Genomic DNA, 19,764 nt, shown 5'->3' on the forward strand with positions numbered 1-19,764 from the left:
TTATAATAAATATATACAAATATTTCAAAAAATGTATATATATATGTGCGAAATTTTTAATAATTTGTTTTTCTAATTGCACACGCGTCCACTCTTTGTTTCCTCAACATTCCTTTTCCACTCTGGGCATATTATGCAAACATAATACGATACGTAAAAACAATTCAACACGAAAAGCGAAATTAGCGAGTTATCATTACGAAACAAAATAAACATACACGTGAAACGGTTGAGAAGCACTGCCGAAGTAAACCGGCGTTTTCTGACAATCGATACCTCTCACTCCTACCGGCGTCTTTCGTTTGCTTTCGTCCTCGCACCTTCTCTCTTTCTCCAGTCCGACATCCCACCGTCGTCAATATTTTCATCTGCGAATGCACAACGTACAACAACGTAACGCAAGTATAGTATAATCGTTCAGCTTCACTTCAGCATTCAGCAGTCGAGTTTCTGACGTCGCCGGGTTCTCTACACGGACAAGTTTTTATCTCTCCGCGAATCAAATCGCTTTTTTTTCTAAACCATTTGTTCTCTTACCGAACCGTAATATTATTTAACATAAGTCGCGCAATTCATATTAAACTCAAACACCTGTTTTTCCCGATCGGCCGTCATCCACGTCTTTTAAAATCTATTCGATCTCCTTTTCTGTCTCCCCGCTCCACCTCCTCGCTCCTGCTTCATTCTGCTAAGAGGGAAATTTTTGTTTGTATCACACGTCCGCGGATAAATATCGTTAAATATCTCCGTGAATGAGCGACAAAATGACTTCGAAAGTCGCCGATTTCTATCGTGACAAAAGCGTATTCATAACCGGCGGTACTGGTTTCCTTGGTATCTGTTTAATTGAGAAATTATTGAGATGCTGTCCAGATATAAAAAATATTTATATGCTCATGCGACCGAAAAAGGGCAAAGAAATTGCCGAACGACTCGAAGAAGTTATCAGTAATTCGGTAAGTAAACATTTGCCTTGCCCCAAATTCCGCGAATTTTCATTTATTTTTAGGTTACTTGTTAACGTACGGAACGGTGGGGTCAAATTTTTTTCTCTGTTGCATCTTTCCTTTTTTATATTTTTCTCATATTCATATACCATTTTCTATTCAGAGACATACATTTTTTTCGTATTAAAATTTTATTTTAATAATCTTGTAAATTATTTATCACGAGTCCGCTTCCTTGCCCGATCATATTCCTTCTGCTGCTTTAGATGTTCTTTCATTTTCTCATTTATTTATACCTGTTTGTTGGTATTTGAATTGACACTTTTTTCCCAGGTATTCGAAAGGCTAATAGAAGAGAAAGGCAGAGAATCTTTCAAAAAATTGATTCCCATAGCCGGCGACGTTGGTCAAGAAAATCTTGGTCTTTCTTCTACCGATAGACTCATTCTTGTCGAACACGTACACGTTGTTTTCCACTCGGCAGCTTCCTTGGATTTTGAAGCCAGTCTCAAAACGGCAGTCGATATTAATTTGTTGGGGACTCGAAGAGTAGCCCAGCTCAGTCAAGAAATTAGAAATCTCCAGGTATGAATATTTGAGTTCAGATTTTATTCTATTGTCCTTATGAGTGTTAAACCCTTCATATTTGTTGATTAAAAAATTTTTCAATAAAGCAAGAACGAACAATAAAGTAACCATTGTTGAAACGAGTACTTTGAATTACTCGATAATTATATGATCAATTGATAAATATAGTAAGTTGTCAATGAGGAATAATAATAGAGGGTATACATAAAGTGAAAAATCAATAAAGAAAATGAATAGTGGTCAATCGATAAATCATTAAGTGAATTCGCCTCGTTTTCTTAGGCTCTCGTTCACGTATCAAGCGCATACGTCAATTCGTTCCTCTTAGATGTCAAAGAACAAATTTATCCAGCTCCAATGAATGTGGATGAACTTTTGAAGCTCGTAGAAGAGACGGACGAGGCGGCTCTCAACGCAGCTACGCCTAAAATTATAAAAGATCATCCGAACGCGTATACATTTACAAAGCATCTGGCTGAACACGAGATTGTGAAAGCGAATTTGCGTTCGGCGATCGTAAGACCTTCCATGAGTAAGCTTTATTCATAGCACGTATTTGCTTTTTAACGAACGTTGAAGAAACTTGTATAAACAATTACGAGACATCGTGCTCCCTTTATAAATTCATTAATACTAGATGTATACAAAAGAATCATCGAAAAAAGCAAGCCTTGCACAATTCTGTTTCAAATGCATTTGCCAACGATTGACATTTTTTTTCGTGTAATTTCGTGTACGTTAACTCGTGAGTTAATTGTATCTTCAATTATTATAATGATGCACGGAATTGAATCATTTATTCACCACAGTAACAGGATCTTGGAAAGAACCTCTCCCTGGATGGACAATCTCAAAAAATGGACCTCAAGGCTTTCTAATGGGAGCGAGCCGAGGAGTTGTCCGAAGATTACCCGCTAATAAAAATGTCATTTACGACTACATTCCTGTTGATATCGTAGTCAATGCTCTTCTCGTATCGGCATATTTTGTCGCTACCGAAACGTAAGCACATTTCTACATCATTTTTTTTTTGCAATCGTGTCATACGTGTTACAACACCCAAACGCACTCGTAAAATTTTACACGTCCGTGTTTTGCGGTTCAATCGAAAGCAAATGTTCTTTTTCTCTTTTTTTTATTGCGAAATTCCACAGTGGCAGCTAAATATTGAACATTTTCACAAAAATTTTGCATCTCTTGATATCTTATTCGTTATTCCTTTTTTATCAATATTTTCGAGACTCTCAAATATATTTTCACAATCGAATGTGAAAATCAAACAATCAAATATAATTTTTGAAAAAGTGAACTTGTTAGTATCAGATAACTGGAGATTCAATATTTTGATAGAAACAAATTTGGAATTCATTGAAAGAATCGATAGACCTGTCGTTTTATAATTTATACTGAATTTCACTGAAAACCACTTGTCACCAGTTTATTGAGACATTTTTTTCTTCGCTTGTGACGCATGAATCCGATGTAATTAAGCGTAAAATTTTCACAACATTTTTCAGAAACGCCAGTATCAAGGTTTACCACTTGACGTCTGGGACGTGCAATCCATTCAGTTGGAGCGGCATCGATGATAAAATTAACTCATTTTTACATAAATATCCATTGTGCGGAGCCGTTTGGTATCCATATTTGAAGCTTCTACCCTCAATATGGATGTATAGACTATCGGCATTTTTCGTTCACATGATTCCGGCTTATATACTCGATACGATCACGCGGTTAGCGGGCGGTCGACCAATGTAAGTCTTATTCGTATTATGTGATTTAATTATCATTGGAATCAACCGAAAATACTCTCACCGATGATCACTTGAAAAATCAGCTGAAAAATATCATTTAAACATCAACGGAATTCACGTATATTTGCATTGTATGCGGTTGAAAAAATAAAAAAATCTAATCAGCGATGAACAATTTCTTACGAGTCTGACAGCACGCTTCATTTTCCACCTCAAAAGCGTTGAAATTTTTTGCAGTTGATCTGATTATGACTTTACTGATTCGACTGTATGCATGGAATTTACGAAGCGCTCGCGATTGTTCATAAATTCCAGTTAATATTCAATCGAGCAAAGTTTCTCGTTTGCTGTATTTTCATTCATACATTTCAACGAATAAATTCATGCGATCTCTTGGAACGTTATATCCTTTGAAAATCAAACAAAATGATTTTTCCAATCTATTATTTTTTTATTGTTGCATTTTTTCAGATTGGTTCGTCTCCACACCAACGTTAATAATTCTCTGGATCGTTTGGAAAAATTCATCTTCACGGAATGGAAATTCCATAATCCGCGAACCCTCGAGCTGCACGAAACGTTATCAAACGAGGACAAACGAATGTTTACGGTCGACGTTAGACCCATCGTTTGGAAGGATTATTTCATCGATCTGACGAAAGGCGTTCGCGTTTATCTGAGCAAGGAACCACTGAAAAATCTCGATAAAGCGCGTTCCAAGGACACCATGTAAGTGTATTTCAATCCTCATAATTAGCATGCCTTTCGATATGATTTATTATACTATCATTGTTAGTTTTTATCGTTCGCCCGTAATGCATCTCACAGCTTCGCAAGACTCCGTGCTATCTTTTGAATCGCGCATTATGCCTACTGGACTTTAATTTTCTCTTACTCCGAGTTGGTTAGCACAATCGGTAACTCTGAAAAATTGTCTCCGCCTTAGCAGCGACTTATGCGCGCGAGCACCTGTGTACATCACCGAATCAAGCAATGACCCAGCCCGAGGTTCCTCAACTCGGCATATAAGCTTATCATTTTCTACCTTACACCGCCTTTGAGATACATTTTTGCAATAAAAGCAATCATTAAGTATGCGGATATGCGCCAACATTCCAAACGAAGCAAATATCGTGAGACAAATGCAGCATATTTCGGAGATTCATCGCGAAAACTAGATGTTCGAACAAAAAGGGCACTTTTTTAAAAAAAACTTTAAACCACATTAAATCTTAGCGAGCAAATAAATCGGTTTTGTATTTACGTAAAGACCGAAACTGTGAATCTTGTGATACTCGTAAATTAATGAAACCATGCAAGTTGTGCGGAAAAATAGTCCTGTAGTCGCAAGCACAACCAAAGGCTGTGCAATACCCGTCGTTGAAGCAGGCAGGCCCGTCGGTAAAACACCGTCAGCCATCGGTAATCGATAGTATGTTTTTCATGAATAACGACCGGTATAGAGATCTCCCGGAGCAAAGTACACCGACGTAACTCGTTGCATAGACTGAAATATAAATATTCCGACTAATGTCTGAATGGCTTTATTTTCATCTCAAGAGGTTTATTTCGGCATATTACTGGCAAAAATTCCAGGTCCGAGGACGAGGCAATGCATTAACGTTAGTGATTTGAAAAAATTAATAATTTTATCAGAAAATGTGATAGAATGAATGAAATATTTGCAACTAAATGTTGAGTCTGCTAACGGTAGCATAGATTTTCCGTTGATTATTTTCGTATAAAAGGATTAAACAATTTACAGGCTGATGTGGGTACATCTTGGGTTCCAAGCGGCCCTTTTCGGTTTCATCTGGTGGATTTTCAAGGCATTGCTCGGCTCAACTTGGACAAATACCGGCATGGTCGTACCCATAGCATATCTCTTATTCAGTCAACTTTGAGTTATTTGATACACGGTGAACGAAAGACGGAAGAGGGAAAAGGAAATAACTAAATCGTCCTGAACTCCCGCGGTCTTGAAATATTCCATTTTTCAGATGCACACATTTCGTGTTTAATCATTACGTGGAAGCTCGAGAACGAAAGTATTTGCGAGGATCATTTGTGCTTATTTAATTTTCATCGGGCCATCAATAAGATTAATCATCGGGTCGAAAAGAAAAAAAAATTGACCATTCAACTTTTGAACCCCGAATCGGTCGCTGAATGTGAAAGTGCAAATTTCAGTGTATTTGAATTCCCACGTAAGAACCACAGACATACACACCGTGTCAAGTTATCAACATCCTCGTAAATGACGTACGATTCGTCTTGTTTGTTTTTTTTTCTTCTATTTATTAACAGATAAAAGAATATTTTTTTCTCAAACGGGTTTTATTTTATGGCTTAAAAGCTGTGAATATATTGGGTTACATTTATTGATAATTTTATCCTCGGTTTTCTATGTTGCTAGCAAAAGCACCATCGAACATATTCGAGTGCTGCAACTCTGCGCTCTGAAATTACAAATTACGTTATTCAATAGATGTATTTTCAAACTTGGTGGATTATTCGCTCGATTACTTTAACAATTGATGCTCCGATACAACTTTGACACAACTTTTGTCGCTATTTATGTTTCAATTTCTTCATGAAGATAATTTTGTATCAAGATCTGCTTCATTGTCATCATCATCATCGTCATCATCATCGGATAATGATGTGTGGAACGTTTTTTAATAAAGTGCTTTTTTTCATTGTTAATCTGGAAATAATTTACGAGCATCGTCCCGTCGTGTCCGATGTCTATAATGTTTCAATCGTTGTCTGGTTCTCATTAGCACAAATTTCGAAACAGAAAAAACTATTAATCAATTTTAAAATATGATATCCGCGTGGTCATTATTAGTTCGATTATTAGTACGAGTTATGGAAATTTCTTTCCGCATGCTTGTGTTGAAAAATTAGCTTTTTCACGAGAATTAAAAAATACATATCCGCTCAATATTATTCAATAACGAAGATATTGAATTTGGAAAAAATACCAATCAGCGAGACTCATTGTGATTCATTTAGTTTCGATCGAAAATTAGTTGCACTTCTGGTTTGATGTGAAAAAAAATGAATGTAAAAAGTAGTTTGTGAAAGATGGTCATTGGAAAGCAAAAAAAATTTTTTCTTCTCGTTTTAAAAACGAAAATGACCTTGATAATGCGAATAAGAATAATATTGGCATGTGAGGGCGTCGTTACCATCGTTCTCCGCATATCAGACAACTCGATCTTTACTGTAGAAAACAAACAATCGCAAGTTATCCCGTGCGTGGGGATCGTCAATCAACTTTCAACTCGGAGACTCTTCGTGTCTCTCCACCTTAGCCCCCCCACCCCTTTTCTCAATTTTTTCCTGCCTCGACGGAACGCGTACCTGGAATTTTCAACCTTGAGAACGACGGGGATCACTACATTCGGTGAGTACAAAAAGGAACGTCTTACAAAGAGACCTCGTGTCTACCAAAGAACTCAGCTTACGTTTCAGTAGTGTTCCGCGACAACCGGTCTCGTGAGTACATTTCTTTCATATCCTCGCCTATTATCCATCGCCTTCTATCAGATTTGTTATACATTCTTGAGGTCATCCTGAAACAACATTTTTTTTTCTTTATATTTTTATCTTGTCAAACTGAAAACTGATTTCGCGATGAAGAATTCATTTATCCGTTCGTGCTCCGCATTAGCATGAACGTTGATATATCTTTTTTCGGAGACGCAAAATCATCCGCAGCGTAATATCAAAGCTACGATGAACAATGCAAATCGTATCGTATAAATGTTCGATTTCGTGGAATATAACGGAGATTTAAAATGAACGAGATCGACGACGCATGATGCATGCCAACTGCCACAACAGTTTCGCACAGTGGAAGTGACCAATGAGCATCCCGTTTATTTTCTTATTGTTCAGAATGCGCGTATATTAGGACGGATTTGTTCATATTGAAAGCGCGACAGATTGCTATATTTCACCGATATTTCCCTGCGCTATGATTAAACTAAAGTGTAGCACGAGTCCAGGATTTGTGCGCGCGCCTAAAATTTCAATACACGTACTACAATAGACGCGTGGCGAAATCTCGATGCGCATTCTTCTTTGAAAATTATATACAAAAAGTTTCCTCGTGTTTTCACAGTAACTCCAGAATAATCATGGAACCAACATCAACTATATCCGAATGGTTTCGTGACAAAAATATCCTCGTTACCGGATCAACCGGATTTATGGGCAAAGTTTTGCTCGCAAAACTCCTTACCAGTTGTCCGGATATTGGGAAAATATACTTGCTTGTGAGAGAAAAGAAAGGCGTCGATCCTAAAACGAGACTCAATTCTATCGTTCAGGTGAGAAGAAAACAACGTGTATTTTTCGTATATCTCGTTATGAAAAACAAATTCTGGAAATGCATTAAAATTAGGATTCATTTTGCTTAAAACTTGATTAAAAGTTCTCATTCTCATATTTCGGAAAGACTCGCATGAAAAATGTGAAATATAAAAATTTACGAAACAATGTCTCACAAACGACTTGGTTTTCGTACTTGGTTTTAATATTTTTTGCATAAAAAAGTGTTTGCAAGATGCATAGTAATCTCATCTCGTCTTGCGTCAGGATTATGGGAAATTTCCGAATGTATAACAAACGCGTTCTATGAAAGATTCCTCGTAATAACGAGTCTTGTGTCAATTAATTTCGAAACCGCTTAGTTATTGCATGATTATTTCTCGGATAATGCGTTATCCACAAACATTCTCGCGTATGCGTTCAATCGAGATAAATATTCCTCGATCGTGACGTCATTGAACGGCCGCCTCGGGCATTAAATTTTACTCACTCGAATATTTCATAGATCCGTTGTATTCGAGGAATAGTAGACCGACAAACCGATAGCAATTTATTTATTTTTTTTTTATTTCAATTCAACTTTTTTTCATTGAAACGAAAAGATTCCGTTGTCCGCGGAAGCCACCGGTAAAATCATCATATTTCAAGCTGCGCGGTAATCCCTTTCCGCAATGATTGGTTTTCGATCAACGTCCTCCCACGATTACGTGTCGAAACCATGTGAAATACGACATTTACGAATAACGGCGCTCCTCGGTTACCCATACGATTACCGGCTGCTCGTGCAATCATCCATCAATCAAAGTACTAAATATTGCATGAGAATCCTGAAGAGTTTCTTCGTGTACCCTTTATGAAAGAAAAGAAAAGAAAAAAAAAAAAAAAACTCGCCGAGAATGTAATCAGCACCCCTTGACGGCGATCCAACCGTTGCGTCCATCTTTACCGCATAAAAATTCCTATGGCACTATTATTTTGTATGTAATATTGGATTGCCCTTGAGTAATTGGATTGCCCTTGAGCGAAAGAAAAATAATAAAGTTTTGTCTTCGCAGTTCCGATAGAGTTATTGCAGAATTCAATTAACAAATCGTTTTCCAAAATAATACTGAAATTATTCGATGATGAAAAATAATGTGATTACTATGGTGCAATATTTGAATAATATCGTAGCGACTAGAAGATTCTGCAATCTTAATTATCTAAACTTCGATAATTCGAAATGATGAAATGAAAAAAAAAAACTAAAATTCCAAATAATCATGAAAATTCTTTCGAGCAATCTTGATTGTTCGCAATAAAACTCTCGCTATTCCCGTATTTCTTTGATGCTTAAAATAATGAAATTCAGCTCGCAAGAGACACTCTCGTCCACTTACTCGTAACAGATGGTGGTACGATGAAAAAAAAAAATCGTAAAGTTATTATTGACCGAAAGTTATTCATTTGACTTGGAATCTTAATGCTTTTTTATCTTTTTCGTTAACCGCGATGAAATAGTATATTACACCACAAGGGCAGAAAGTTTGAAATTCCTGCACTGCGCGCGTCATAATGCCCTCGGCTTCGCCTCGGGCTTTCAAACGTCTGCCCGTGTGGTGTATATTATTTTTCTTTACAGCCGGTCGAAAGTACGTTTCTTTCGAAATACGCATCGATCGACAGAAGATGTTTTGATGCCTGCCCCGATATTTTGCTGGTCTATGAACCTGAAAATAGATTATTTTTCCAAACGACTATATATATATTCATTTCATCATTCCGGTCACCTTATTTTTTGTCTTCGTATTGATTTCATCTGGAAGAATAAACGTATGTTATTCGTCCGGATTTGTAGCAGTATAGTGCTGTTTTTATAATAGTGCTTAGAAATCAATATCAATTTAAACGTCAAACGTCAAAAAAATAATCACATCGAAACCTTTCGAAAAAAATGTCTTTGCTCCCGCTGTGACAAATGACGCTCGTGCAATTTCGACAATGCACAAATCTTAGAGCTTCGGCTTTGAAATCGGTGCCGGAAATACGTACTTTCGACCCCTTCGACCGATGGGTGTAAAGAATAAAGTTTATTTGACCGGCAAGAGAAGCGGGGGAGAGGAGAGGGAGGGAGGTCCGATGGGATGTAAGTTGTGAAAAAATAAGAGAATCTTGCATGCGATAAAAAAAAAAAAACATCTCTACGCGGACGGGACAAAAATTCTTCAGTTTTTTATGTTTCTCGTAATAATTAATACGGGGCTCATGATTTATGTAATTGGCAATGTTTCACAACATTCTTTTAGAATCATGTAAATGTATAAATGTATCTATCTGTTATGCTCGTAACTGTTACGTTCGTTGGCTATTTCACTATGAACTCGTCCCCGGAGTTAGATACAACGCTCGTAATGTCACAGCAGATATAACGTGAATTTGAGAAAGTTACGAACGAAATTTACCTTGACACGTTTTCGATCTAACACAAACTCGATTGATTCTATTGAATTGCCAAATTTTCACTTCTATACCGGTTTTCTATCTGTCTTCGTAATCCAAAATTGACCTGTTTCCGGTTATGGAAAAACGAGTCACGCAACTATTCGTAAATTCTACTTGCTCATCATCGCTCATTTCTCTCGTTTCACGCCGTTATTTCCCCATACAACGCGACTCGTTATATTCGAGCTAGTTTCGCAAATTTTTCATCTTTTTCCCTTACATTTACATGTCCGCATTTGCTTTTTCATCAAATTCTCAAACCATCAAATTGTATTTTGATCTTCCACAAATAAGATAGATAGTTGGGTGGGTATTCGAGAACGCGTGAAAGGAAAGTGACATTTGGAAAACAAGTAGTCTCGTAGAAGAAGTGAGAATCGAGACAAAGATATCTGAACGAGAAATTTGTCTGGTTGACTGGCGTCTGTAATATTCATATAATTCAACCTGTAATTTTCAACCTCGAGAGGTTCAACGTCGTCGGGTAAAAGAAAAAAAAACAACAACAACACAAGTGACGCGGTCGATATGTGTCACAATAGACTCGTACATTATTTATGAGGAGCGTACATTTCATTCGTTATTTGTCGAACAATCGGTATAATAATCACAAATTATACCACTTTTTCAGATTTCCTGATTTGCATGCACATTTCAATGATGTTACATTTGGACGTACACTAATTCATCTGAATATCATTGTCTCGATTGGATTTTTTTTTCTCACCATATGCAGTGAATCCGGATGCACGGAGACCGGTCGCGATATTATATTCGGCACGAGAAGTTTGTAAATGTTAAAAATAAATTTTGGGTGATTGAAAAAATCCTACGGAATTCTCTGTGACAGAGGTGAAAAAGAAATCATTTAATTTACAAATATGTACCGAGTAAGGAAAAATGTTGATGTTCATGTTTGAAAATTCAAACGAGTTTTTTGTTATTGCTCAAATTATCGTATCCAGCAAGTTGTGAGACTTGCAGATTCTGAAGTATACCAGAATAATAATATCACCAATTTTGAGTGTTCAACGAAAATCGCATGACGAATCATTTTATTACGAACCGGTTTTGACAAATTAAAAAGGTATATGTTGATAGGTCCACTTTATTGGACGATACAAAATCAAAAATAATGTCTCGTCGAAAACGATTGTTGGAAAAATAAAAACATATTTCATCGAGAGGTAAGAATAATCGTGTAGACCGAACACAAGAAATTGCGATGCGGTTTGACTCAGAGACCCAAAAATACGAAAACCCCATTTTTTCCTCAATTACAAAAGTCCGAATGTCCTGAAAGAGCCAACGCAAAAAATACTGAACCACTATTACTGAGCCTATAAATTTAGCGATTCGTCCTTTTTTTTCAAGATTCAAGAAAGAAACTCGAATTAATGCGAAACGACTTTTTTACAATTCCAATCGAACACTTTTCAAACGTGTTTGCGCTGCCGAGGAGTACAAGTTTTTATTTTTCTTTCTTCCGCCATAAGGATAAAGATTGAATTGATCCAATTGTTATGATTGAATTTTCAGCAAGAACCTTTCAAGGAAGTGCGTGAAAATTGTCCCGAGCGGCTCAAGAAATTGCTCGTCATTTCCGGAGACACTTCGACCGATGGACTCGGATTGTCGACCTTGAACAATGAACTTCTCATCAATGTGATTTCAGTTATATTCCACATGGCTGCTAATGTCAAGTTCGATTTGCCGCTCAAGTCAGCTGTGAATTTCAATACACGTGGCACGTCCAATATACTCGTACTCGCTAAACAGGTAATTTCAAAAGAGTCACTAATTAGTACAACACATGAGATATAGGTGCGACGACGACGAGGACGACCAACATATAGACAGTTTCAAATTTATATTCTTCAACGCATCGTGTTAATTACAAATTAACATTCTCACAAATGCGCTCCTTTTACCACGATCATCCACGTTTTTCTGTCTTTTATATTTTTTTATTTCGTACCAAATGAGCTTGCATGAAGTTTCCTTTTGTTCATTGTCAATAATATTATTTTCTACAGCGTTGCAAGCATACTCTGTTGTCTCGTCTTTGTTGGCAAAACCGGGGGGCATTGTGAAAACAGGTTCGCGGCGGAGTGAATATTATTTTAATACGGTCAGGATTTCCCTCGACGCGCTCGATTGCCCTTCGAACTCGAATAAAAAAATAAGCGAACGGCCTAGCTCGCGCGCACGAGAGCGTGTTCCGTAAAACTCATTGCAGTTTTCCCCCTTTCAATTCTCGCAGAAACATATAAATTTTTTAATAATTTTATATAAATATAAGAAAAGCGGTGTCATTTGGATGCAGTCTTTCATTTCGCCAATAGCCAATAGCGATGAAAATGAATATTTTTTGAATCGTTCAAATTCGTGTTTAATTTCTTTTTAGATGAAAAAACTGGAAGCTTTCATACACGTTTCAACCGCATACTGCAATTGTCACGAATCCGTTTTGGAGGAACGTGCCTACCCGACTGAAGTATCGCCCGAGAGCATTTTATCATTGGTACAAACAACGAGTGATGATCTATTGGAAAAAATGACTCCGGATTTAATTGGAAAAGAGCCAAATACTTATGCCTTCAGCAAAGTCCTCAGCGAGGATCTTGTCAGTCGATCTGGATTGCCTGTAGGAATAGCTCGACCCTCTATAGGTCATTATTTTCAACGTTTTTTTTTTTTAAGTTGGCTACATCCAGCCAACCGTTACTGATGCCAGAGCTGCTGAGTTTTGATGACGACCGAGCGACCGATCCTTGTCGGTGGATAAATTCATATTATCGCTGTTCGATTTACCACCGACCGATAATGTTCTTTTGTTTGATTCAAGTCCGCGTATATTGCATCTTTTCTTTGAAATTCGCATTTCTTATTCCTTCGTTACCCGTTCATCGAATCACATCCAGCATTGACATCAATAGAGTATTTTTTTTTTTTTTTTTACATTTTTGAGGAGAAAAATTCGAAACTGTTGTGGAATCGTTGAATAATTGAAAAATGTGACAATCATTTTAATTCCGTTTTTTCATTGATTCGATAGTTACGGCCTCGTTCAAAGAACCAGTACCGGGGTGGATAGAAAATATGAATGGACCAACCGGCTTGATGATCGGCGCAGGCAAAGGCGTGATAAGGACTATGCTCTGCAATAAAGAACTTTTGGCTGATTTGATACCTTGCGATCTCGTCATAAACGCGATAATCGCGCTTGCATGGAAAGTTGGAAACGAAAATTCAAACAAGCCCATTTTCATGAATGTTACCGAAAGTGGCAGAAATCCTTTGACTTGGGAGAACGCCCTTGAAACTGGAAAAAAGCATGCCCTCGCAAATCCATTTTCAGGTACGTTAACCATCACAAATATATACTCTTCATATACAGAATAATAGATCTATTATTATCCATTATATTCAAACAGATTTTCCTATACAAGCATTTTTTTCTACTATCGCATTGTTGTTGCGATTCATCCGAGTTATTGTTTATTCGCAATGTTGTGGTTATAGCTTTCCAACGATTGGATAACGAGTGGTCAGAAAAAACAGCATCGTACTCATTTCATAGAGATATTAAATTTCATTGATTTGTTGAATAATTTATATTTCAAAACGTCCATCCGATTTCTTGTCGATCGTTTGTAATAACCATTGCCCTCTCTTGATCACTGTTCCAACATCCAACATTTTTTCTTTTAGCAGTCACATTGGAAGAAGTTATGAAATATAAAGGTGAACGTCAAAGACTCGGAATGTAAAATACTTGAGAAAATATTTAGTAGCAAAAGACGTGTATTCAGGATTGAAAATAATAATTTCAAACTTGATTATTATTGGTATTATTCCATCTCAGAAGACGCATATGACAGAACTCGAATAAATAAGACAATAATTGACCTCGTTCCAGGCCCACTCTGGTATCCCGGAGGAAGTTTAACCTCGAACAAATTTTATCACCATCTTCGGGTTCTTTTGTTTCACCTTCTTCCTGCATATTTTCTGGATACGATATTGGTATTGATGGCGCAAAAACCCTTTCTAGTAAGAATTCAGACTAAGGTGACTGCGGGTCTCGAACTCCTCGTGTACTACACAACGAAGCAATGGGATTTCCGGTACGCGTGACTCGAAAAATATATATATTTCGAAAAATAAAAAAATGAATTGAACAAAAATAGAAAGATCGGTTTATGAATTTCACGCTCGGATATGAAACGTCTCAAAACAATATTAAAATTCAATCATAGATTGAGTGCAATTTTACGACAATTGAAATAATTATCAATGGTATGAACTTGATGACCTCTCATATATCGAGAAAATTAATTTTTTTTTGCAGGAACAATTGTTTACTGGAATTGGAAAAGCAAATGAGTCCGGAGGATCGGGATACTTTTTTCACGGACTCGAGAAACATCGATTGGGACGAATATATGAAAATGTACATTTTGGGTACGCGGAAATTTTGTCTTAAGGATGATCCGTCGACGTTGCCGCAAGCGAGAAAAGTTTTCCAATATCTTCGTATCGCTGATTTCTTTGTAAAAATGGTGTTTATTGGCTCGATCGCCTGGTTCGGTTATTCATGGTTGAGTCAATTGAGAATACCCACAAGACAATTGGTCGGTGTCAATGAATTTTGATTTGAATCGTCCGTCACTCGTTATTGAAAGATAAGGAAAAAACAAAAGTGTTATATGGAAAATACGAGCAGAATGTATATTCCTAGAATTGAATGTGGAACAGTTCTCAGTTGTCTCAAAGTCATAGGGAAAATGTGCAATTCGATCGTAAACGCGTGATAAGGTCTTTCGTCGAGGGTTCATTCAACGATTAAATCTACTCATCGTGCTTCGTAGCTGCTATATTCACGATTACTAAATATGAATTTGGCTCATTGCATATGTGCCTCAAAATGCTCAAAACATTTACCTACTACTATTGCATTATCCTTAATTTGTATTTTTATGTAAACATAAAATATTCTTATTTTTCCAAGTATTAGAAAATATTCATTTCGCATCCAATCTGAATTAGATAAAAACGTAAATTCACAAAATAATTTTATATTTTGCGTTGTTTTTGCATGCACAATCAATCCCTTCTTGTTCAATGGTCGTACAGATATAAACCGAATGATGAATTCTCTCCTCAACTGCTCATCCTCCGTTCTTCGTCTCTTTCAAACTCCAAAATAAAAAAAAAAAAAAAAAAGCAGTGAGGATCAGTACGATCGTCAGCTCTACGACATGTGAGAGTACATTCCCTGTATGATTTAATGTTTGAATTTTTCAAGAATTTTAGTCTTTTCGCTTCCGACTCCATTCGCTTTTTCATTCTTTCGTTTACCAAATCTACCTTCTCCTTATTTCTTAAGCATGCTGCTTTTTATCCCACTCAAAGTTCCACACTACGATCATTATTGACTAAATCTCTTTGAATGTTTGTATATCCAATTCTTGAACGACTAATATTCCATACAATTTCATAATCTGTTCCTCAAACAAGGTCTACGACTGTGAAAAAAATTTCAATGACTTCATCGTCAGTTTCTCATGCGAAGACCTGAGGCGATAGTCAATCAACGAAATTGGGAAAACCTTTGGCGTAATCGTCCACGTGACTTTGATGGTAATACACAAATTCAAACAAACCCGGGATCCTATGTATTGAAGAATGAATCAAAATTATGAAACGATCAGCAACCGAAACTTGAAAAATACGTTTTCTACCAAATCGCAACAAAAGTTAAAATTTATTGGATACAATGTTTCGAAATGATTTTTGTTTTCAGACAATTTCCTTTAATTCGAATCTCGTCGCGTTTCGATTTTTCCGATAATGAGAATTTTAAATAAAAATTAAAGAATCTACGGGACTCGTAATAAAAAAAATAACAGGAGCTACGCCAATGTCGATATTAACGAGAAAAAGGTTTCGCGACGGAAAAACGTTTTTTCTTCGCGTGCCTTGTTCTTCGTTGTAAATCCTAACAAAAAAAAACAGTTTATAGATGAAGAAACAAAAACATCACACGCTGTAATGATATGAAAATCGTATTAATTCTGATCATCCGAGACCTGTGTATGTACCATACACAGGTCTCGGTGCCCCGCGTTTCGTAGAAAAATGCAAATAAAACTGCATGCCAAATAATTTCTTTTTCCAGTTATTTCGGAAAGATTAATGCGAGAGAAGGGCTGCTTTTGCGGTTAAATACTGCGCCCTCGTCAAGACTGTTTTGTATTAGCTCCGAATGAAATATTTTGGGGTGGTGGGAGTAAAAATGGCATGTCATTCTATCCACACATATTTTAAATATACAATACGAAAAGTTCAAATTCTCAGAGAATTGTATGTAGAATTTTATAGAACGCGAAAGTTCATGCACCGCTACGCAGAATGAGCGGGAAATGATTAAAAAAATTAAAAGTATGTCTAGCGAGGTAAACTCATGAGGCAGGCGAGATCTTTTAAATGCTTCGAGCGTTTTTTCAATAAATCCTGTTGGTGGAATTCGGAAGATGGTCTTTAGCGATTATTTTTCCTTCGCTGTGGGCAAAGTGGTGCAACGTCTTTTTCATTATTATCTTAAGCAAGTTTCCAAATCGTCACCGGGCATGCAATATTGCGGAGTCCGTATTGTATCGAGAGAGTTTGACCAAGGTTGAAGGACTTTTGTGAAAAGGAAAACGCACGAGCAGGTTGTTGAGCGCGCTGTACACGTGGAATCGGCCGTTTGTCTCTGGTATCCTGTATAATGATGACACAACAACTGTTCGAGGCTCGAGGAGAACTTTTTCTGATAATACATGGGAGATAAAAGGATGAGCGCGTAAATGCCGCGCGGACGAGAGTACGAATTGCGAACGAGCTTTTATGCTTGATTATTGTGATCGCGAAAACAAAAATAACAAATGTTAGCAATCCATCTTTCATCCTTCGTTCGTCATTCGCCGGAAGATGAGTTACGAATAAGCGGCACATTTCTGCTCTCAACATATTTTTTTCCAAAACATCTTGGTTTTTTTTGGATTTTGATTTTTTTTCCAAAAAATTCGTTTTTTTTTTTTTAATTTTCTTTTTTTTACATCACTCCCAAAGTGAAAACGTTTTTGCACAGAAATACAAAAAGTATTTGTCTGTCTGCGATTACTGCCTCGTAGATTATACTATCTACGACAGTAATCGCAGATACATGTTTGCGGACCATCATGTGTGGTTACACCCTGCACACGAATCATGTGCCCACTCCGCACAATTTTGGCACTCAATCCATGATTCAGTGGACGGAGAATACAAATTTTTACAAAATAAACATTGGCAATCTTCGTTATTATTCATATCGCCGCTCCTTTTTTTTCGCATCGTCCCGTGCAAATCGAAGTGCGTTCAAGTTGGCGTTGTTAGCGCTCGAAATGCGTTCTCAAGTTATCGCTATAAGCGCTGAGCGCGCATTCGACGTACGTTTGAGCGCTGTAAGCGCTGAGATCGCTTACAACGCTTACAGCGGTAAGTCGGAAGTCCCTCGGTTACGGGTGCAAAATGCACCCAAGGTGCATTGAATTAAAATCATAGTAAACAAAAATTTCATAAGTTTTTGAGCGGTACCCCGTTTTGCCTCGGAATTTTTTTTTTTTTTTGAAAATTGAAAAGAATTCCAGTACATTCCTTAGTTTTTGGGAGTAAACAATAGACAGAGTTTCCCAAACTTCTGAAAAGTTTAATATTTCCTTAGATATCCCGTTTTGCCCCGGTCTCCCCCACATGTTTTCCTACTTTCGGACATGATAATTCAGGGAAAGCGGATTATGCAGCAGAGATGGAAAGCGCACCGCTGTATAAATGTGTTGAGAATGCAGGAGACCTTCGAACGACCTTGGGCAATAAACTTCTTTCGGATAATGACGTAAAACGTTGAATAGCAAAAAAGAATTGATACTCGCGCGATCGCGATACTAAATTCATAAAAATCCATCGATCAACTGATTTCGTTTTATCCGTCCAGCGAAGGGAGCACGCAGCCAGGCAAAAAATAATTCTTCAATCGATCGATATTGTTCGATGCATCGACGATGAGACTCGACCGATTGAATGACCTTGTCCGAAGATCGTTTCGACACGTTCCAGGGTCCTATCGGAAATGGATATATGTATTTTCTTTAAATATTTCATCATTTACGAAAGATTCGTACCCCGAGGAAGAATTTATTTAAAAAATATGCTGTCTCATCGGGCTGGAGCTCATTTAAAAATTTCAAGGTTAAACGAATTCCAAGAATTTCATATAAGTACAAGGTAAATGTCCTCACTCTGAGGCTCAATCTCCCGCGAGACAAACGTGGAAATTTGAGATTTACTAAAAGTCGAATTTGCGAATAATGAGAATTCCTGTTCAATAACGGGAATCCCGTTCAAATTGAATAGCGATGATATTTGACAACAATCAAATTGTATCCAATCGAATTTCTTCTCCAGGTCCCCGAAGAGATTTGAAATATTTTTTGACGACGACTCGGTTGAAAAACAACAGGCGATATGTGGCTTCTCCGAAATCCGTATATTCTCATAAATAAATGCGTAATGACGAAGTAGTTTGAAAAATCATTGTGCATGAAAAAAAAAAAACTTTCACCGATTGAACCTCGTAAACGAGGCTTTCCATCCGAGTACTTGCAATTCAAATTACGAATTAATCGTCCGTATGTATACAAACGATTTTGAATAGTATCTCATTATTAGATAGACCAACTATTCGAGGCCATCAGAGAGAAGACTTCGCGGTAAACTGGTCCCTGGTGAAATATCGCCATTAGAGAAAGTTGTGGACCAGATGCGAGGAACCAATGTCAAACCCATTATTACAAAACCGCGAACATTTTCACATCAGCTTTTTTCTCTTAGGATTTTTCTTGTCTTCCATATTGACGACCGCGCATGCACCCAGCTCCGAGAGCTATTTTTTCAAAGAGCGACGGATTCGGAAGTGGGAAATACTGCAGGCTATATCTAATCGGGCGGTATCCTCGACTTTTGTCACTCGGATCGAGGCTCACCGGCAGACTTGGCCCACAAAAAACTTTCCATCTTGTTTGGAAAAGAAAACGTTTCGTAACAAGTGGGTGCTCGCCGCGGAGATCTCATTTGCCCTCGGTCCATTGAACGCGTATACTCGAATCAATGTACTTCACTCGCGACGTTTCATCGCGCGGCATAGGTGGTATATAATCATGCATTATCGCGCGAAGGACGAATGAAACGAAAGGAAGAAAACAAGAGGGGAATAAGAGAACGTATATGAGGCTCTCACGCGGGGCCGCGCGCGAGAAGCGAAATTCATGGCTCGTTGCGTGAATAATTGAAAAGAAAAAGATACGATTATCGTAATTACGGTGTCAACGATCATTTTTGATGGCCATAGATTCCACGAGTAGCCTCCGTCCCGCCTTTCTGGCCACCAATAATATTCCACGATGATGCATGCGATATCAGCGAGCAGGGATCGATCGTATTTAATAGAATTTGGCCGAATCTTTGATTTTTCTCGTATATCTTATTTCTCTCTTTAGCCAAGCCTCGCGACGATATTCGTTTATGGTAGTACTATTGAACATTCGAATATCCGAGACGCGAAA

General features: G+C 37.4%; 1 protein-coding gene across 1 annotated transcript; it reads left to right on the plus strand.

Annotated features, from left to right (window-relative positions):
* Nucleotides 1–276: 276 nt before the first annotated feature.
* On the plus strand, nucleotides 277–15,127 carry LOC122418361 (uncharacterized). Its single transcript, XM_043432523.1, has 14 exons — nucleotides 277–956; nucleotides 1,281–1,532; nucleotides 1,818–2,067; nucleotides 2,345–2,537; nucleotides 3,053–3,292; nucleotides 3,764–4,021; nucleotides 5,058–5,195; nucleotides 6,710–6,796; nucleotides 7,425–7,632; nucleotides 11,654–11,893; nucleotides 12,522–12,786; nucleotides 13,173–13,475; nucleotides 14,037–14,244; nucleotides 14,469–15,127. Exons 1-14 carry the CDS (start codon nucleotides 753–755, stop codon nucleotides 14,770–14,772), a joined length of 3,150 nt encoding a protein of 1,049 aa, XP_043288458.1. The 5' UTR covers nucleotides 277–752; the 3' UTR covers nucleotides 14,773–15,127.
* Nucleotides 15,128–19,764: the final 4,637 nt, after the last annotated feature.

This window comes from Venturia canescens, chromosome 1, assembly GCF_019457755.1.
Source record: "Venturia canescens isolate UGA chromosome 1, ASM1945775v1, whole genome shotgun sequence".
NCBI classification, from domain to species: Eukaryota; Metazoa; Arthropoda; class Insecta; order Hymenoptera; family Ichneumonidae; genus Venturia; species Venturia canescens.

Excerpts from the sequence above, each read along its gene's own strand:
- LOC122418361 (XM_043432523.1), top strand. The coding sequence starts at position 753 with ATGAGCGACAAAATGACTTCGAAAGTCGCCGATTTCTATCGTGACAAA. Across the intron at positions 957-1,280 it reads AAGAAGTTATCAGTAATTCG|GTATTCGAAAGGCTAATAGA; the intron begins GTAAGTAAACAT and ends CTTTTTTCCCAG. Across the intron at positions 3,293-3,763 it reads TTAGCGGGCGGTCGACCAAT|ATTGGTTCGTCTCCACACCA; the intron begins GTAAGTCTTATT and ends GCATTTTTTCAG.